Here is a 20,491-nt window from a genome sequence, read left to right on the forward strand (position 1 = left end):
AGCCGAATTACTGTTCGGCTAACGTGTATGGTGGGCTTAAGGATGGGTTGTTTAGCTGGCTTTGAAAGCTTAGAAACAATTGGTCAGGCTCTATTATGAGCGCAACTTGATTTTGGTCCATGCTTTGCAATTTGGGGCATATTTCACCAAATTTTTAAGACATGGTTGCACCACATTTAGAAAGGGAACTACTTTGAGGGGATAAAAGGCATGGCCTAATGAATGAGAAGGTGTGTAAAATTGTGCCTACATATAGGGGCAAAACAGATAAGCCAACCAAAAGTATCTGAGATGCATCAAATGTATCATGTAGCTTAGGTCCCTTTTAGACCGCCCAGTCTTTGGATAGGATTAGTAAATCTGCCCTAATGTTTTTATATTACTAAATGGTATAACCTAGCATAAGATATAAATGTATTACTGTATATTAAAAGTGTTGTATCATATGAAAAATAGGTTCCCCCCCCCCCCCCCACCTTCATGGAAAAATTAGGTATTTTTCTTCATATCGATCATCCCTTTTGTATATCCAATTTACAAAATATGGTTTACTTCAGTCTATATTAAAGAACTTTCTGCAAAGTCACAGCAATTGTAATATAATGGTGGTTTGCTACTAACACATGGCAGTTTATCACTTGTCGAGAAGCGCTAGTAATTATATGGTAATAGCTCTGGCTTTGACAGAAAGGAAAGTTTTTTTTCCAGCAACCAAAATCAGTATTCAATCACTGTATATATTTTAGATGTCAAAAAGGAAACCTTTGTGAAAAATTTCTCCTACTTTAATTGTTATTCCAAAAAAAATTAAAGGTTCCTCGTAGTACCCAAAATTAGCAACTCTCCGGTTCTATTCCTGGCTTTTCCTACATTAGTTTAGTAGCATATATTAATATTGCTGCTTATGATTTAAAAAAAAAAAAAAAAAAAACACAATATGCAATAATATGTAGTTTACCATGTAATTTTAAATCTCATTATCCAGAATGCTTTACATTACATATTAAAAATCATAGGGTAAGAACAAGCATGGTTACTTGGGAATGTTGCATGAAAATCATTATATTGCACTCATTTATCAGAATGAAATCATTGTGTCCTTGAATTAGATATAGCTTTCTCAGCGTGCATTTTGAAACATTTCTGATGTGCCAGTATTAACCAATTGCAAGTGATTTTTTAAATTAAAAAAAAAATTTATATATATACACACACACACACATACACATACTCTCAGAAATCTAGATCTTCTTATATAATATCTTAAGAGAAAATATCTAAATGTTGACCTATAGACTTATAAGCTAAGGAAATGTTAGCATGAGGTAGAACGTCAAATTGTGCATTAGAACAAAGTTTTGACTATACTTAAGGGATAAGACCATTTGGGACACTGATGACTTCACAAGTGGATTACATTTGTGAGAAGATTTCTTGGGTTGAAGAGGGAATATGCGTTTTCCATAAGAAAATTGTAATGAATACTGTTGTCTGGAGGCAAATAACTATGCTAGACTCTAATGACAAGTTAATCAGACCTTTGTTAGGGTCACGTTAGAGATGGTGGAACCTCCTCTGATGAGAATAAAATTTGTTCCAGCGGGGATTTTAATGGAGACATATGCAGTCTTCAATCAAAATAAACTTGGGGAACAAACCTTTCCTCAAATTGGTCAGCTATGGAAAGCCTATTTTTTTTTACTGGATATATGACTGTACATGCAGACCAGAAGTTGTTGATTTGTGACATCAGTAGGGGTGTAAGCCCATAACATTTCATCGTATGTAACATTTTAAATGTAATTATAAATATTACATTATTGAATATCTTGAATGGTTAACTTAAGAGGGTAGTCACATTATTTAAAGTTAATGGATTGGATATCACTTACTGTCTCCAGAATGGAGTGGTGGTGCACATGCTCAACCTCTGCTTCATTCATTGTCAAAGGGACTGATGGAAATAGCCAAACACCGTAGGCTTCATCTGGTTGTCCCATACACAGTAGGCAAAGTAAAGGTCAAGCATGCGCCACTCAACTTCATTCACGACAGGTCTATGCAAATCTCCATTCTCAGGTCTCAGATCCTCATTGTTAAAATTACTGGAGTTCCCAGCAGTTGAACCCCAAGAGAACAATATGTTGTGCTATATCCTGTGGGAAGAATATAGCTTTCAGTTGTGGAAAACTCCCTTCTCGGGGGAGGACATGAAGCTGACAAGCAATTGACCATCAACTGCTACCTAGGTATGACAACCCCTTATGTTAGTTTGCCAAGAAAAACTTGTCGAAACTGCAATTACTACAGAACCGATTTACTATTACACAGCACAGATTGCGTGAATAATTGCGATACCATGTAATACATGATACCACAGAGTCTTTACAGCAGCTCCCTGCTCTTCCTGATCAAGTTCTGAGTAGTATGGAGCATTTCATCCCCATATAGACTTTTGTATTAAACTGCTAAGTTTTCTCTAAATCAGTTTGTTATTACTTACATGTTTTTATGGCTTTTTAACACCATTAGTTCCAGTGTATTTTCGTTACTAGGACACGATGATGACTTATTAACATAAGCTGTTTTTGTTTGAATCTTCCTCATGTCATAACCAGGATATGTACGGTGTATTGATATGAGACATTACAAGAGTAATGCAAGAGTTCGTAGACAGTGGCCCTCCTTTACCTAAACATAATATTTCTTTATTACATTTTTACCAACTTGCATCATATGTCGATAATAGTTTTGTTAATTAAAGTTAGAGGTGGGTAAATTTATTTGGGTGAAATTGAATTTTACAAACATCCATATTTTCCACAATATGGAGTTTTGGTAATACATGCTGCACAAATTCATAGAAAGCCGGCAAACATACATGGTGCCTTCATTCTAGAATGGGACTTCCAGCCAAGACCAGAGGCCACTGCAGGTGACAAGGCTGCATTTGATGTCATAATCTTGTAATGCACTGGGACTTCTGAGGCCTGGAATTCCCATTCTAGAGTGAAGACATACGACGGCACAAAGAAGACGCCCTGACAAACGGACGTTGGGCACCAAGCAGCAAGGTGACCAGAGGGGTATTTTTAACATTTGCTAATTATGCTTTGGTGTCTGGAGAGACCCTCTAGCGTGATAAGGAACACTCAATTCACAAAGCATATATTTGCTGGAAATCGAATTTCTCTGGGAAAACCCAAGTGTTTTGCCGAATTTGAGTCTCGACAGGTACGCATATCTCTAATATCATATGACTTTTCAACAATATTATATACATCAAGGTTACAAATTGTGTCACAAATCACCAAACTCACATCTTTCTTGGTTGAAGGGTCAGTTTCCAGGCACAATATAGATTATCGTTCTAGTACTATAGTTATAATTGTAGCTTGTAAAGGGGCATTGCCATAAGCTATATAAAATACCTCTACCGAAATTACTCACTATCATTAAGATGCAAAAAATGTAAACGGTTTGCGAAGGCTCAAAAAGGTAAAGTTCCAGAGAACATTTTGGGAAATTTGTACATAAAGAAAATAATGTCTGACAGTGATAGTTGTAAAATGACAATGAAATGTTTTTGGAGTTGAGTTCTTAAGGCTATGTTCACACGCTGCGGGTTTTGCTGCGGACCCGCAGCTGTTTTGCAGCTGCGGGTCCGCATCCTTTTTCCATGTAGGTTACAGTACAATGTAACCTAATGGAAAACAAAACCCGCTGTGCCGACGATCCTTTTTTTCTGTGGAAAATCCGCGCGGATTTTCTGCAGAAAAAAAGAAGGACCATGTCACTTCTTGGTGCAGAATCGCAGCGATTCTGCACCCATAGAAATGCATTGAACCGCTAACTTCCCGCATGGGGCTGTGCCCACGTTGCGGGAAGTTAAGCGGATAATGTGCGGGTGGTACCCGGGGTGGAGGAGAGGAGACTCCTCCAGGCCCTGGGAACCATATTTGGGTGTAAAAAAAAAAAGAATTAAAATAAAAAATCATGCTATACTCACCTCTCTGCGCTGCCCGCGGCGTCCGGTCTCAGTTGCTGTGCCGAACAGGACCTGTGGTGACGCCGCGGTCACATGACCGTGACGTCACGAAGGTCCTTGTCGGCACAGCCGCTTGCAGCGCCGGGGAGATCGCGACGTCAGAGGGTGAGTATAGCCAATTTTTATTATTTTTTACATTACTATTGATGCTGCATATTGCTGCATATGCAGCATCAATAGTACAGCAGTAATCCCGCAGCGGAAACCGCGGAACAAACCGCGATAAATCTGCAGGGATAACCGCAGCGGTTTTGCCCTGCAGATTTTCAATTCCGCTGCGGGATTAACCCGCAGAGGAACCCGCAGCGTGTGAACGTGGCCTAAGACATTTGGCAGTCCTTAAATAAAGCGCATTATATGTTGCGGTTCAGAATGAATGAATGTGTGCTGGTGCTCTGTCCAAGGACAGTATCTCTGCTTGCTCATTAAATGTCAATATTCTAATTGCAAATGTTTGAGGAATGTGTTGTAATCATTGGTGAAGGATATGTATTATCACGTTGGTTGCGGCACAAGAGCGTTCGTATAAATCTGTTTCACTTGTAGGACAAGGGTCATACAAATCTTTTTTTTGCTTAAGTTAGACTTGTTTTTAACCTTGATATTTATTTCTATGATGACCTTGAAATCCTTTTTGGATAACCTCAAACTGGTTTGTTCAATTCAAAGTGTTGTTTACAAACCTTTCGATACTTGATATATTATAATGTAATAAAGAAGAAATGTTCATACTGTGTATTTCAATTGCAGTATTTTTTTGTTTCCTTATTGAATTTATCTACTACATTTAACTACTATAACAAAAAGGTTCCCTTAGCCCCACCCTGCCGGGCGCATCAGTCATTCTGCATCAAGACGGAGATTTCATTGACCAGTCTTCATTAATGTTTCTTGTAGTTCACAATCTGTGAATATATTAAACTCCCCTTTAAAGCTGTATTTTGTTAAAGGTTCTCTACCTCACCATTTTTTTTTTTTTAATAAGGCAGATATCAAGATAAAATCAGAGGCAATACTATTATGAGCTAAAGTATGCACTCGTACGAGACTGGTTGCCAAGAACATGCTGCATGCCATCACCTTTGACGAATAGTTGTTGGACAATGTATTCTTAACAACCTGGATCCATTTCAGAGGTCTTTAAAGGGAACCTGTCACCTGAATTTGGCGGGACCAGTTTTGGGTCATATGGGCGGGGTTTTCAGGTGTTTGATTCACCCTTTCCTTACCCGCTGACTGCATGCTGGCCGCAATATTGGATTGAAGTTCATTCTCTGTCCTCTGGAGTACACGCCTGCGCAAGGCAATATTGGCAGTATGTGCACACGTTGCGGATTCTGCTGCGGATTTTTCCGCAGCGGATTTGGAAAATCCGCAGTGCAAAACCACTGCGGTTTTCACTGCGGATTTTCTCGCGGTTTCTTCTGCGGATTCCTCTGCGGTTTTTCAACTGCACTTTCCTATTGGTGCAGGTTGAAAACCGCTGCAGAATCCGCACAAAGAATTGACATGCTGCGGAAAATAATCCGCTGCGTTTCCGCGCGGATTTTTCCGCAGCATGTGCACAGCGTTTTTTTTTTTTCCCCATAGGTTTACATGGTACTGTAAACTTTGGGAAAACTGCTGCGGATCCGCAGCGTCAAATCCGCTGCGGATCCGCAGCAAAATCCGCAGCGTGTGCACATACCCTAAGTCTTCACTAAACATCTTAATAAAGAATAAGTGAAATTTGATTATTTTGTGATCACTATTACCTACATGACCTCCAAAATGTACATTTGATAGTCTGTCTACCCTATTGGCCCCCCTTAATCTTTCTTTTGGGTCTATTCTCTTCTCCTGTTATTTGGCTGGGTTCATTACAAACAATCATTTTCACTTGCACACAAATTCTGTTCTGTCTCCTTGTTCCAGATTCCTCCCCTTTTCTACTGGTAGTAACAGGTCATTGTCCCTCACTATTCACTGCCAGGCCACGTAGCAACTACGGCCAGTATTGGAATGTTCATTTCTGTGGAACAATTACAGTATATAAATGCCAACACAATAATGCCTATTTTGACCCATTTTATCCTATCACATTATATCCATGCTGAGAATTCTGTGACTGCTCCTGGAGCCAGGCAAGCATCAGATCACTTGTCAAGGAACATTGTAATTTAGGTAAGCATGCTTTATACTATTCAATGCATGGGTGGGTTACTGTGGCAAAGACATAACATTTTAATGGATGTGTCCTCTAGCCATAATAAATGAAAAAAAGTTTGTCTTTGAGATATGTGATGAAGTGGTGCCTTTGAAAAACTATTATACTGGTGAAAAATGCAGAGTTAGGCTGTGTGCACACATTGCGATTTTTTCATGTTTTTTTGCTATAAAACGTATAAAAAATGCATACATATGCATCCTATCATTTAGAATGCATTCTACATTTTTGTGCACATGCTGTTTTTTTTACGCAAAAAAAAAACGCATCGCGGTAAAAAACGCAGCATGTTCATTAATTTTGCGGGGTTTTTTTTGCGTTTTTCCCGCGGAAAAAAAACGTGGTAAACGCGCAAAAAACTGAAAAAACGCATGCGGATTTCTTGCAGAAAATGTCCGTTTTTTGTCAGGAAATTTCTGCAAGAAATCCTGAACGTGTGCACATGCCCTAAAAGTCATATACTGGCCACGCATACACTCACACTTTAGCTTATTAAAAAAAATAAAAATACTAAAATGACATGAACGCTGGAAATAAAAGCAAAGTTTTAGCTTGTAAAATTAAAGCACATTTTTTATTTGAGGAAACGTTGCTTCGCGACTTTCCTGAAGCCCGAGTTGTTCTATAAAAGTATAACATACTATACATGATTAAAAAAAGAAAAAAAAAAAAAAACACAACCTATAATCTGAAATCTATTTACAAAAGAGGAAGAAGTACTTTCATCACCATAAATATGTCTCTACTGCCATCATGTTGATGACATGCACAGTAACAAGTAACTTTTAGCATATGTACATAGACCATCTCAGGACTGCACAATATTCGTAACTCCATGGATCAACTGCAATAAAGAAGGTTTTTAGGTCTTACGTGAATTCCAACAACAATTCAATGATAAAACTGGTAAAACAAGTCTTTTGAGGTAAGCAGTGAATATGCTTTTTAAGATCAGTCCGTTTTTTACCTGTGAATACTGAGGTTTTGGCCGGAGACACACTGGTGCGAGATACGGCCGAGTCTCGCTGGTTAAAAGCAAGCTGTGGCACCTGCATTCTGGAGCGGAGCGTGCAGCTGCATAGCAATACATGGAGCCGCACGCTCCGCTCCGGAGTGCAGGTGCCACAGCTTGCTTTTAACCAGCGAGACTCGGCCGTATCTCGCACCAGTGTGTCTCCGGCCTTTCCTATACAATGTGCCGTGTAATGGACCATTACTGTCTATGTTGATTACCATCTATACTACGCTCATTGAATGTTTGTTTGGACATATTAGGAGGTACATGCAAATTCTGAAAGCTACCTTTTAAGGCACAATTTTGGCACAGTTTTTTTTTTTTTTTTTAATCTTTTCTATGCACAATTTCTAATACAAGCATGATGCAAAAAGATGAAAGTAATGGGATAAACTCTGTGACCAAGCTCCAAAAGCTTTAAAAAGTGCAAAATTAGTTTAATTAAGAAACTCCAGTGGTTAGAAAATAAAATATAACAAAAATATTTAGTGGAGATGAAAGATAATTTGTGGTGTTTTAAAGAGAAAAAAAAATTGTGAGCCCAAATGGTGAACAGGAAGTAAAAAATATTTTAACAATATGGTATTGAAGTAACATTTTTTTGATGTGGTGATGTACATAGTAAATGTCATATCGGGACTGATGGACCAAACCACTTGCACATATTATGAAACGATAAAGAGGAACAGTTAAAAGTATCAAATCTGGAATGTTAAGTGCCACAAATTGTTGCCTGCGGTTTTTTGTATCGGCATGTATGGTGCCTAGTTAGTGGCCAGTGATCAGGCACTGCCTTCTACATCAAAATTTGTGTTACTCTCTTCTGGAGATTTTTTTGTAGATCTAACTTTTGTGCTTTCATGATCTTCAGAATCATACACCTGATCTGCAGCTGAGGCATTGTTTTTCTGTTGAGTCATGGAGTCAATGGGAAGATATAGCTGATCTTTAAACATATCTGGTCTTGCATGACTGAGAGGTTGTTGAGTTTCTGTAGGGAGATAACTAATAGTCTGAACAGAACTCTTGGATTGTAGTTCCATGAATCCATTTCCACTGATATCCATTTCGTAAGTATCTAAATCCACATGGTCTGTCCACTCTTCTGTTTTACTCTTGATCCAGTGTGCCTGGTTAGTTTTTTTCCTCTCAGGAATATCATTATTTGTTTCAAGTTTTTTCTTGTGGTTCAATATCACTGTGCTCAAATTCAAGATACCGAAGTTGCTTTCCATTTTAGGTTCCCTTTCTTCTGCAACTACACCACTAAATTCATCTTCAGAATCAGCAGAGGACATTTCCACCAGAGTCGAAGAATCGGAAAGCCCAGAAATTTGTTCAGCCACAGTTGTATTTGTTGTATTGTTTTTAGGGATACTGTTCAGCAGTGCAAAAATTCTATCTACATCCTTCAAGTAATTAGCCCAGTCATCCAGGCCAAGCCTGTAGTTGTTTCTGTAGCCATACAAGCTTTCATTTATGCTGTACAAATCTTCTAGTCCTTTCCAGTCAACATCCTCTGTGAAATTTGGCAGGTTAACCTTCCCATCCGTCCCATAGTTGTCCTCTGTGAAAACACAAATTGGATTTGTGAGATTCAGGGACAGTTTTTTTTCCACCAACTATTAATTTAGCTTCTGATTATGGAAATGAAACCGTTAACAAATGAGAAATTATTTTTTGGAAATTATGAAAGCATGAGAATGTAAAACAATCTTATAACAAGATTTAGGCAGTAGGTGCAGTCTTCGAGTTAATGTGTACAATATACTTCATGCATAAAAAAAAGGCATAATGGTAAATTTTAACTTACTAGCTTCCAATCTTAAGTGAAAATGATGATATTGGAAACGTCTCCAGTTTTTTGTCTTCATTATGCTCTATACATAAAGCTAATAAGACTTATGGCATATCTTTAGATGTAGTTCATCTTGGCTCTTATTCACGTTGGGAGGTGAGCAGAGTCAGTGACTTATCTGGAAATAGCTCCCCATCTATAAAGGAGTTGCAGAACTCTACACTCTTCTGCCCAATTAATACCGATAACGAAAAAATTCTGTGATTGCAAATGGCAGATATCTCACATATGTCCTATGCATTGGAATTGGACAGATGCACCATGCTGCACATACAGGTGAGCACACAGCTATCTGTATGTGACGTCACGTGCCCCACTCACCTCCCATTACCCATTTAAAGAGGGTGTGTAGTACCTCCTCAATCTGACATAAGGCCCCCTTCTCATGTCCGTATTTGCAGTATGTGTGACATTTGTTTTTGTTCACGGATGCCACACGTACACATTACAACTTAGGCCTCTTTTACACTTCCGTTTTTTACAGTCAGTCAAAATGTTGAAAAGACGGATCCTGTGCAGATTGTAAAAAACAAGTGCACTGGGTCTTTTTTTGACGGATCTGTCGAGGCTATGTGCACACATTGTGTATGCGTCTTCCTTGCGTTTTTCTGCTGCGAAAACGCATACACAACACAACCCAGGTTAAAAATAATAAATAAAATTAAAAATCGTGATATTCTTACCTTCTGGCATCCCTCGCGGCCTTCCCGATGCTCGCCATGCTGCTGTCAGCTCCCGTTCCCAGTAATGCATTGCGAGACAATGACCTGTGATGACGTAGTGGTCTCGCAATGTATTACTGGGAACGGGAGCTGCCGGCAGCATCGCGAGCATTGGGAAGTCCGAGGGAAAGCTGCGGTGGACGCCGGAAGGTAAGAATATCACGATTATTTTTTTTACAAAAATTATTCTTAACATGATATCCTTTTAAAAAAGAGGGAAATTTCTCTCTCTCGGACGGGAAATTCTTCCTCGGATGCTCAGTTTCAAAAGACGGCATCCGTCGCTGGATTCCTGCTTTTGACAGTCAGCGACGGATCCTGCGTCCATAGGCTTCCATTATAGCCAACAACAGGCAGCCCAGGATCCGTTGCTGAGCGATTTTCTGACGTACAGAAAAAAACATTCCTCTGCGCATTGTCTATGCCCGACGGACACCAATTTTACGACGTATCCAGTGCACGACGGATGAAACGGAAGGCCATCCGTCACAATCCGTCACTAATGCAAGTCTATGAGAAAAAAACGGATCCAGCAGAAACATTTACTGGATCAGTTTTTTTTCACAAAATGAAGCATTCCCGTCAGGGAAATTCTCTCTCGTTCTCCATCTCTTTTTACTATTGATGCTGCCTCAATAGTAAAAAGATATAATGTTAAAAATAATTTAAAAAATTAAAAATCGTGATATTCTTACCTTCCGTCGTCCCCCTCGGCCTTCCCGATGCTCGTGATGCTGCCGGCAGCTCCCGTTCCCAGTAATGCATTGCGAGACAATGACCTGGGATGAAGTAGCGGTCTCTCGAGACCGCTACGTCGTCGGGTCATTTCGCAATGCATTACTGGGAACAAGAGCTGCTGGCAGCATCACGAGCATCGGGAAGGCCGCGGGGGACGACGGAAGGCAAGAATATCACAATTTTTAATTTCTTAAATTATTTTTAACCTGGGTTGTGTTGTGTATGCGTTTTAACAGCGGAAAAACGCAGCAAAGACTCATACACGACGTGTCCACATAGCCTCGATGGATCTGTCACAAAAAAGGGACCTAGTGCATCCGTGTTTTACAATCTGCACAGGATCCATCTTTTCAACATTTTGACGAAATGTAAAAATCAGAAGTGTGAAAGAGGCTTTAACCACATTGAAACATGTCTGTTTTTTACCTGCAGCACAGATGACAAGGGCCAGTACAAGTCTATGGGTCCGTGTAAAATACATACAGGAAACGAATGGTATTCATATGCCACCTGTGTACTGTATGTGTTTACAAAGCTTCTCCTATACTTTGCAATGTTAATTTGTTTTTCCATACCGAAAAAACACTGATCTAAAACACTGATGACATCGGTACTGTTTTTTCCGGTACTGGTTTGATACGGAAGTGTGAAGGAGGCCTCAGGCACAGCGATGTTGCTGCTCACTAAGCAGCGTTCTAATAGCACCCATGCAGGATTCCTACAGAACATCTGTCCATGCTCAGTATGACTAGGTAGAAGAGATAGGAGCTGCACAACTCCTATGAAGATCTGCAATACATGTCTGACAGCTCTTAGCTTTTTCCATAATGGATATTTACTAGAAGATATACTGTAGATATCTCATAAATGTCTAAGGCAGGAAAACCCCCGACTTGTATCCTTTTAATTTTTTTAGTGCTATGCTTATACAGTAAAGGGGTTTGCCGCTACAATATGGATGACCCCTCTTAGAATAGGTCTTCAATATCAGATCAGTGGGAGTCCAAATTCCCTGCACCCCTGCTTGTTAGCCGTTACCAGCTCTAGTAACAGCTGGATATAATCACTGTGTAGGGCAGCATGGTGGCTCAGTGGTTAGCACTGTAGCCTTGCAGCGCTGAGGGTCCTGGGTTTAAATCCCACCAAGGATAACATCTGCAAGGAGTTTGTATGTTCTCCCCATGTCTGTGTGGGTTTCCTCTGGGTACTCCTATTTCCTCCCACACTCCAAAGACATACTGATAGGGATTCTAGATTGCGAGCCCCAATGGGGACAGTGATGATAATGCATGTATAGCACTGTGGAATTAATGGCGCTATATGAGTAAAATAAATAAATTGTGACGGGGCGCTGATGTTCTGCCCTTTACACTCTTAGGGGCCACTCCCGTGTACTGCAGAACAGCTACAATTCAGCTGTAGTGGAAAACCCCTTTAACACATTTTAGATTAAGACCTGGAAACTGAATGAATTGGTTGCAAATGCTTGTTGAAACAAAAAAGGAAAGCTGTCTATTTAATCACATACATTAATTAAACATAGCCAAAAGTAATGATTTGATAAAACTTTTTCTAAAGCACAGATCACTAGGATTCTCAGCTAGCAATACAATCATCATTATATATATATTCAGTTGATTCTGAATCTGACCATTCCCATTAGAATAAAGAGACAGAACCCACCACATTCATCAGAATTTGCAAACAGAATGTATCGTAGAAGAGGCAGTCAGTCAGTAGATGCGCAAAATCAGTGGCGATTACTGATCAATTTGGAGCCCACGAGACTGTTTTTCTTTATGCCACCTCTTCCACACTACTTTACGGCTAAAAACGTGTGTATGCCAGTAAAAAAACCACGTTGCTTTTTTGAGAAATTGTCAAAAAAATACAGGTCAAGTGCGTTGTGAACATTCATTCTTTTTGCTGCATTTTATTGATAAATTTGGCTAAAATTAATTGCAGCAAGCTTATGCCCGCATTCTGGTGCAAATACATTCTTCAGGATTTATAATGTTTGCCTGAAACATATTCTTTATTTCTAGTAATTACGATGTCACTACACGCCATAATGTCACTTCCATTACCTAATGCTGCATTTCTACACAGCTGCTTTTACATACATGTATAGGTTTAGCACGTAAATATACAGTATATAGGGAAAAAGTATATAATGAGGAATAATGAGAATGACAAATAAATGAACATATAATGATAGCGGAAACATCATACGCAGGCTGTCTCACGACTCGTAATGGAAACCAAAGTATCATTTGAAGTTCATTTTGAAAAATCACAAGTGACAAGCATGAAATGGGATGCATGAGTTCTTGCTGTGAAGAAGAGATTAAGTAAATGGTAGGCCTCAAACCACTGACCATTAAAGGAAACCATGGTTAGAAGTCGCATGCACCAAAAACTATGCTGCGTGCCATATGAAAGGGTACAAACATTAGTCAGAATGAGCTGATCATGCAATTATTTGGGGAGAAGCTGCTGAGAAAGATAAATAAGAAAAAGGACATATACCTGTGTGGATCATAGGTTCCTCCATCTTTACTTCCTGATATAGGAAAATACAAGAGTAACGCTTGTTAACGTTTGGAAGAGAAATCAATCACAAAAAGTAGATTGCCAAGTCTTCTAGAAAGATGGGATAAGATGTACCTGTTGCCTAAACACAGAATAGGCTGAAGTTTGGTTGGCTCGACCAATATCCATGAGCATGGATCTTTTCAAGTATACCAAATTGCATATCGACCATTTCTTTAAAATGGCTGAATTTACTTTTAATAGGAGTTTAAATTGATCAGCAGTAGCTGAAAATGGGTAATGTGTTGAGCCATTGATTAAAAAGGTGCAAAAAAAAAAGCAAAAATCTGAGAATTAATGAGAGTCCAATAGAATATATGTTTGAAGGTCACCATTGTTTGAGTGAAGACAATAGTGTCATAGTGTCAGTCTTGGAAAAGATACATTGCACTATACAAGGTGTCAGCAGGTTAGTTGGCAGCCCCTGGCTAAGTTCAGCCTAGTAACTGTTAGCTAAGAAGTCAATGCTGGCGGTAAGCTTTGCTGTCTAGATCAGTTAGACCTTTCTCTTAAGAACCCTTTGGAGAAGATCTGAAGAGCTCAGCCTGTAAGGATTTCGTAGTCCGCTGCCCATGTATACATGGACGGTGCAGCTTTATCCTTCCGTGGTTTGTTTCCATTACCTCTGTAATAAACCCTGAAGGGGCCTCCAAAACAATTGTATCTGCCATCACAATTATCATAAGATATATGCAAACATCATAAAATAAAGTTACCTGTTTCTAATCCTTTCGGCCTTGGGTTGCATTGTCGATGACCTTGGCAGCTCCTTAGCTCCATCAGTTGTACGTGAAGCTGATTTAATACTCCTCTCTCTACCGTATGTACAGAATTTGTTAACTACGAAAAAAGAATAACAGTCCCTGTAAATTAAAATGCTCCATTACCAATAAAGCCCCATGCAAATTGCAGCTTTGTACACAGTGGCATAACTATAGTGGGTGCAGTCATGCCAATTGTCTGATGCCTGGGGGGGGCTCCAAAAGATCCCTTTGACCAGTGTATGAAGACTGATGCTTTAAAAAGACTTGTGGAGGCCATTGGGGCCACAAGCTTCAAGTTAGAACACTCTAAATTGTAATGGACTGTAATATGGCACTCAGGCACCCTCTGCTAAGGACTGGAAAAAAGCAATGTAACCAGACACATTTCATGCATCTGTAGTTATTAAAACATGCCCGCATGTTTACCTGATAGGGGTCAATGGTCATGTCAAAATATTCCAAGAATCCAGTAGCAAATTCGCAAAATAGAAAATTATGAGTCTCATTGACGGTTCTCAGACACCAGTATGTGTTATTATTAGAGCTGGTACAGGCACAGAAAGACCCCACTGGGAACAAAGAGGACAAACATGACAGGAGGTTTATAGGAGATTTCTAAACTGGATAGCAAACCATGAAATAAGATTATGAGAATTAAAATGCTACAATAAAATTTTTTCACAAACAATAAAAAAATATCACAATACAACTACATAACTGTACAGGTATGGTGCTTTTTTTCTAATGAGCTTTCCTATATAGCTGTAAAAAAAAAAAAAAAGTTGCAATGCATGGCTGGCCCAACCGATGAATAGTTGTTTAACTTGATGCATGTGCACATATACATACATATACAGTGTGTCCGTAAAGTCATAGTGCACTTTTGACCAGTCACAGAATCTATTTATAGTTATATTTTGGCGCCTGTAGAGGCTATACGGGACAGCTACCCAAGGAGCCCTAATTAATCTGTGTGTGCGTGTGCAGCGCCCCAGGGTCCTGGCCGTTGCAGTAATAACATTCTCCTCTAGGGGGGAGTGATGTTACGTTTGGAGGCAATAAAGGAGATCTCTTTACCAGGTACCACAAACATACAACACATTTCATACTCCAGTCCACGAGGGGGAGCTATGCTCCTATTTATTAGGGCACTCTTCACAATTAGGTAAAACTGGTGGCCTGGGTAGGAAGTTAGGCAGATGCTAGCTGAGCTTTGCTCAGGCAGTTGCTGGCTGAGCTTTGGCTCAGGTAGTTGGTCCCTGACAGGGGTGGGATCCTGTCAGAGGCCTAGACAGAGGGCCACGGAGCTGCGCCTGCCCCACATGCGGCAGTTCCTAAGAAAGGACACGAACAGAGAACTGTATTGTAGAGAGTGAGAAAGAAGTCATAGCAAAAGGAGTGGAAACCAGAAGGAGTTCTGCCCTGCACGGGCTGCCTCCTTCTGAGGCGCAGGATCCGGTAGCCGGAACACCGAGGGAGCAACAGTCCTTTATGCCTTGCTCCAGAGACCGGCAGGACAGCTGATTTCACAATACTGATCAGCCCCATACCCAGGAGGCAAGGTGGCACCCACGAGAGGCCGGGGTGTGCTAGAGTCCCTGTAAAAAGCCTCAGGCCACCGGTCATACGGGTTGTCCTATCAATCGGGGACAGAGAAAGAGACATAACATCTAGAACATCTACAACAGTTGTGAGGACCTTATGAGAGGCTCAGCAATAAGGTACTACAAAACCCAGGTGCTAGAGGAAGGCTACTGATTTCCACCTGGATAAGGGGGACTCTGGACTTGCCTCCAAACTGGCCGGACTCTGCCTGCCCTGTGATCTGGTGCCCTGGACTGTGGATGCTGAAGTCTTCAGTAAAAAGGTAAAGAGACTGCAACCTTGTGTCCTTGTTCTTCACTGCGCCTCTGACCATTCACCATCTAAGGCTACGTTCACATTTGCGTTGTTGGGCGCAGCGTCGTCGACGCATACCGACGCATGCGTCATGCGCCCCTATCTGTAACATGGGGGGCGCATGGACATGCGCCGGTATGCGTTGTACTGCGTTTTACGAGGCATGCGTCATATAGACGCACAAGACAGGGCGCAGGGGACGCTACTTGTAGCGTTTTCCCTGCGCCGAAATTCTCGATCTGTAGGATTTTATGACAACGCATGCATCGCAAAACGCTGCGTTGTGTACATGCGTTGTTGGTTGCGTCGCCGACGCTGCGCCCAACAACGCAAATGTGAACGTAGCCTTACACACTTGGAAGCCCTGGGGACATACTTCACCTGTGGGAAGGTATACCATCTAGCTGCCTTAACATCACCCCAGCGGACCCCTTAAAGCAGCGTCGGTCACCCTGACCAAATACCACAGGTGGCGTCACGAACATTTCCCCTTTAAAGACCTTTCCCTTTTACAACGGACCTCCCGAGGGCCACGGACCGGGTCAGCCACCGTGACATCCTTGAGAACCGAAGGACCCGATACCGAGTACCCCTAGCCCTACAGGGGCACTCCATGTGTGCTAGACAATTACACCTAAGCAAGACTACAGTTCATAAGGTGTTAAAAAACATATCTCTTTTACGGGGTACAAATTGCGGCTGTTGCACGCTATCAAACCGGCGGATAGACGCAAACGATGCAAGTTTGCTACAGATATGCTTCATGAGATCGATAATGATGCAAGATTTTTGCAGAAGATTGTGTTTAGCGATGAGGCGACCTTCCTTATCTGTGGACATGTTCATCGACATAACGTCCGAATATGGGCTGCTGAACATCCACATGCCTAAGTTGAGTACTAACGTAACACCCCTAAAGTGAACGTGTGGTGTGGCCTGATGCATGATAAGGTGATAGGCCCATTTTTTTTCGTGGAGCGGTCTGTGATGGCAAACACGTATCTTGACATGTTGGAATTGTATGCAGTGCCACAATTTCCAGAAGGTGTCATCTTTCAATGGGACAGCGCCCCTCCATATTACGCCACCATTGTTCGTGAGTTTCTGGATAGAACATTCCCCCGGCGGTGGATAGGCAGGGGTTCTGTCAAGAAGGTGACATCTAGGGGGGGCAGCCAGGGCATGCGCCCTGGGCGCAGCCGGCAGGGGGGTTAAGTCGGGCTGCCTAATGTGACGGTCCGCAGTGTCTCCCCCGGTGGCTGTATTCTGCCGCCCCCGGTCTGGAAGTTAGCTGTTCGCTGTACCGACTGTCAAGCTGACAGAGCCAAGAGCGCCGGCTCCCAACATGTACGGAGGTGGAGGGGGGGCCCCTGCAGGGTGGCTGCGGCGGGCAGGGAGAAATCCCTGCAGCTCCGCTGCCTACAAGAGAAAATAGCAGCGGAGCTGCAGCGATCTGTCTTCCTGCCCCCGCGTCCTCTCACACAGACTGGATCATCATTCAGTGGCAGGCTGTGTCAGAGGAAGGCGATGGAGATGCTGCGGCAGAGCGCGAGGAGAGGTGAAAGGTGTGTGGGTGTGTGTGTCGCTCTGCAGGTGAATGTGCAGAGAAGTAAAGTGTGTGTGTGTGTGTGTGTGTGTGTGTGTGTGTGTGTGTGTGTAGGGGGAGGAAAGGGCAATGATGGGGCTGACGGGGAGAGGGCAATGATGGGATTGGGGAGGAAATGCTGGAGGTGGTGAAATGTGCAATGATGGGCGTGACGGAGAAGGCAATGATGGAGGTGGTGAAGAGAGCAATGATGGGGTGGGGTAGAGGACAATATGTGTGTGGACAATTTGAGTGGGGTTAGGGGGATTTATTATGTGGGGAGAATTTGGGGATGGGGGAATTTATTATGTGTGGGGTGAGATTTGGAGTGGGGATGGGGGATTTAATGTGTGGGGGAGATTTGAGGACACAAAATGAAGAGCAAAAGGGGAGATGAGGGCATATATGAGGAAACCGTACAGGGGAAAGGGGGGCATGTATGAGGAACCAATATGGGGGAATTGGGGGCATGTATGAGGAAACAGTATTGGGGAATGAGGGCATGTATGAGGAAACTGTATTGGGGAATGAGGGCATGTATGAGGAAACTATGGGAGAATGAGGGCACAGTATGAAGAGCGATGTGAAAAATGTATGTGGACAGTACGGGAAGTGAGGGTGATGCGATGTGTGCAGACACAGTATGGGGAGTTAGGTGAGCAGGTAGTATAGAAAGTGAGGGGGTAAATATATGAGGAGACAGTATGGTGAACGGGGATGTGAGAGGAGACAGTATGAGGAGGGAGGGGAATAGTGTGAGAAGACAGTATGGGGGGGACAAAAGTGAGTGGGCACAGAACAGAAACTGAATAGTGGGGGTATAGCATGGAGGGACAGTGTGAGGGCACAGCGAGGAGGGGACAGTATAGTAGGAAGGGGGAGTGTGATGATAGAGTACAGTATAAATACTGGGTCCGATAGGGGGGACACAGTATGAAAGGACAGTGTGAAGAGGGGGCCGGTATGGAAAGGAGAGGTCAGTGTGAAGAGCACGTACCATAAGAGGGACAGTGTGGGGGTCATATTTTGTGCAGACAATCTAGTGAGGGGCAATTTTTTATTCAAGAGCATTTTAATGACACTTCTATCTTTAAGGGTATCATGTGGAAATTTTCTGCAAAAGAGCGGAGAAGATGGAAATCTGCTGAGACGAGCTGTGGATGAAAAAAAAGCATCATGGCATCTGGACAAGATGAAGAAAAGAAGGAGAACGGCTCCAGAGACAATGTCCTCTATAAGGTACCTCAATGTAAATGTTATGTGTGATGCTAACTAACTCATGTTTTTATTTATGTTAGGAGATTTAAAGGGGATGTCCATGTTTGTAATGAGTCTGCAGTTATTCTTTGTGACTGCAGACTTCTGAATTCTCAGTGCGCCCTGCATGCTGTCAGGATTCTCTCGTGCTGGCGATTTAGGTACATGCGGTCACGTGCTGACTAGACATGTATGAGTGAGGCCGGGCACGTCTAGTCGGAATGTGGCCACAGGTATACAAATCGCATGTTTGTGCTGACATGACTGTTCACAGGCAAGGGAGAATCCTAAAAGTGTGCAATGCATTAGTTGTGAGAATTCAGAAGTCTGCGATGTCAGGATCCAGTAGTCTTTACATGGACACTTCACTCATATGTGACTTTCATACTTGTGGTCCTGTGACAATGAGTTTCTCTTCTGCTTCTCTCAGTTATTCACTGAACATTGAGAGCATTAGGGAGAGGAGTTCGTGGGTACATAACTAAGTGTGAAAATCGCATATGTCCTTGGTGGGGGGGGGGGGGGGCGCCAAAAGGAATTCTTGCCCCGGGTGCTAGAAACCCTAGATACACCTCTGCTGTCAAGCCATGGCCACCACCATCCCCGGATCTAAGGCACTTTTACTTTTGGGGTTATGTGAAGCAACATGTGTACATTGAACGTATCAACGACATTAATCACTTAAAACAGAGAATCACAGACGTTATTCACTCTGTCAAACCAGACATCCTTACCCGTGTGTGGCAAGAACTTCACTATCGTTTGGATGTGTGTAGGGCAACAAATGGAGCCCACATCAAACTGCACTGAATAGTTTTTTGTTGCTTTTCAGTGAATGGTCAAAAGTGCACCACGACTTTACGGACACACTGTGTGTGCGTGATAGAGATATAGATATATAGATAGATATATAGATATATATATATATACAGTATACTAGCTATTGAACCCGTTCTACGCCCGGGTAGCATTTATATTGGTATATGGTGTCCATCCTGGTATGTGCTGCTCCATCCTGCGCCCCCATCCTGTCATGTGCTGCTCCATCCTGCATCCCCATCCTGTCATGTGCTGTTCCATCCTGCGCCCCCATCCTGTCATGTGCTGCTCCATCCTGCATCCCATCCTGTCATGTGCTCCCATCCTGCGCCCCGATCCTGTCATGTGCTGCTCCATCCTGCATCCCCATCCTGTCATGTGCTGTTCCATCCTGCGCCCCATCCTATCATGTGCTGCTCTATCCTGCGCCCCCATCCTGTGCCCAGTGCGGGCGGCTGTGCGTGGCTGTGCCGAGTGCGGGCGGGTGTGCGTGGCTGTGCCGAGTGCGGGCGGGTGTGCGTGGCTGTGCCGAGTGCGGGCGGCTGTGCGTGGCTGTGCCGAGTGCGGGCGGCTGTGCGTGGCTGTGCCGAGTGCGGGCGGCTGTGCGTGGCTGTGCCGAGTGCGGGCGGCTGTGCGTGGCTGTGCCGAGTGCGGGCGGCTGTGCGTGGCTGTGCCGAGTGCGGGCGGCTGTGCGTGGCTGTGCCGAGTGCGGGCGGCTGTGCGTGGCTGTGCCGAGTGCGGGCGGCTGTGCCTGGCTGTGCCGAGTGCGGGCGGCTGTGCCTGGCTGTGCCGAGTGCGGGCGGCTGTGCCGAGTGCGGGCGGCTGTGCCGAGTGCGGGCGGCTGTGCCGAGTGCGGGCGGCTGTGCGTGGCTGTGCCGAGTGCGGGCGGCTGTGCGTGGCTGTGCCGAGTGCGGGCGGCTGTGCGTGGCGGTGCTGTGCTTGGCGGTGCCGAGTGCGGGCGGCTGTGCGTGGCGGTGCTGTGCTTGGC

At 43.1% G+C, this 20,491-nt stretch overlaps 1 protein-coding gene and 1 long non-coding RNA gene across 5 annotated transcripts in view; one reads left to right on the top strand and one right to left on the bottom strand.

Moving 5' to 3' along the window:
* The first annotated feature begins 725 nt into the window (after nucleotides 1-725).
* Nucleotides 726-4,784, top strand: LOC143782781 (uncharacterized). Its single transcript, XR_013217046.1, has 2 exons — nucleotides 726-3,605; nucleotides 4,374-4,784. It is a non-coding gene; the product is annotated as an uncharacterized LOC143782781 (long non-coding RNA).
* A 2,773-nt stretch (nucleotides 4,785-7,557) lies between these two features.
* SULF1 (sulfatase 1) overlaps nucleotides 7,558-20,491 on the bottom strand; it is a 189,381-nt gene continuing 176,447 nt past the window's right edge. For 2 of the 4 annotated variants that reach the window (XM_077270635.1, XM_077270633.1), the window contains 3 exons: nucleotides 14,370-14,512; nucleotides 13,896-14,019; nucleotides 7,558-8,836 (listed from right to left, as the gene is read on the bottom strand). In XM_077270635.1, the coding sequence (XP_077126750.1) occupies nucleotides 8,052-8,836; nucleotides 13,896-14,019; nucleotides 14,370-14,512 (1,052 nt within the window). In that variant the 3' untranslated portion in view covers nucleotides 7,558-8,051. Of the gene's footprint in view, nucleotides 8,837-13,028; nucleotides 13,151-13,895; nucleotides 14,020-14,369; nucleotides 14,513-20,491 lie in introns of those variants that run through there. The other 2 variants (XM_077270637.1, XM_077270636.1) reach the window with 2 other exon arrangements.

The sequence above is a fragment of the Ranitomeya variabilis genome, chromosome 6 (assembly GCF_051348905.1).
Source record: "Ranitomeya variabilis isolate aRanVar5 chromosome 6, aRanVar5.hap1, whole genome shotgun sequence".
NCBI classification, from domain to species: domain Eukaryota; kingdom Metazoa; phylum Chordata; class Amphibia; order Anura; family Dendrobatidae; genus Ranitomeya; species Ranitomeya variabilis.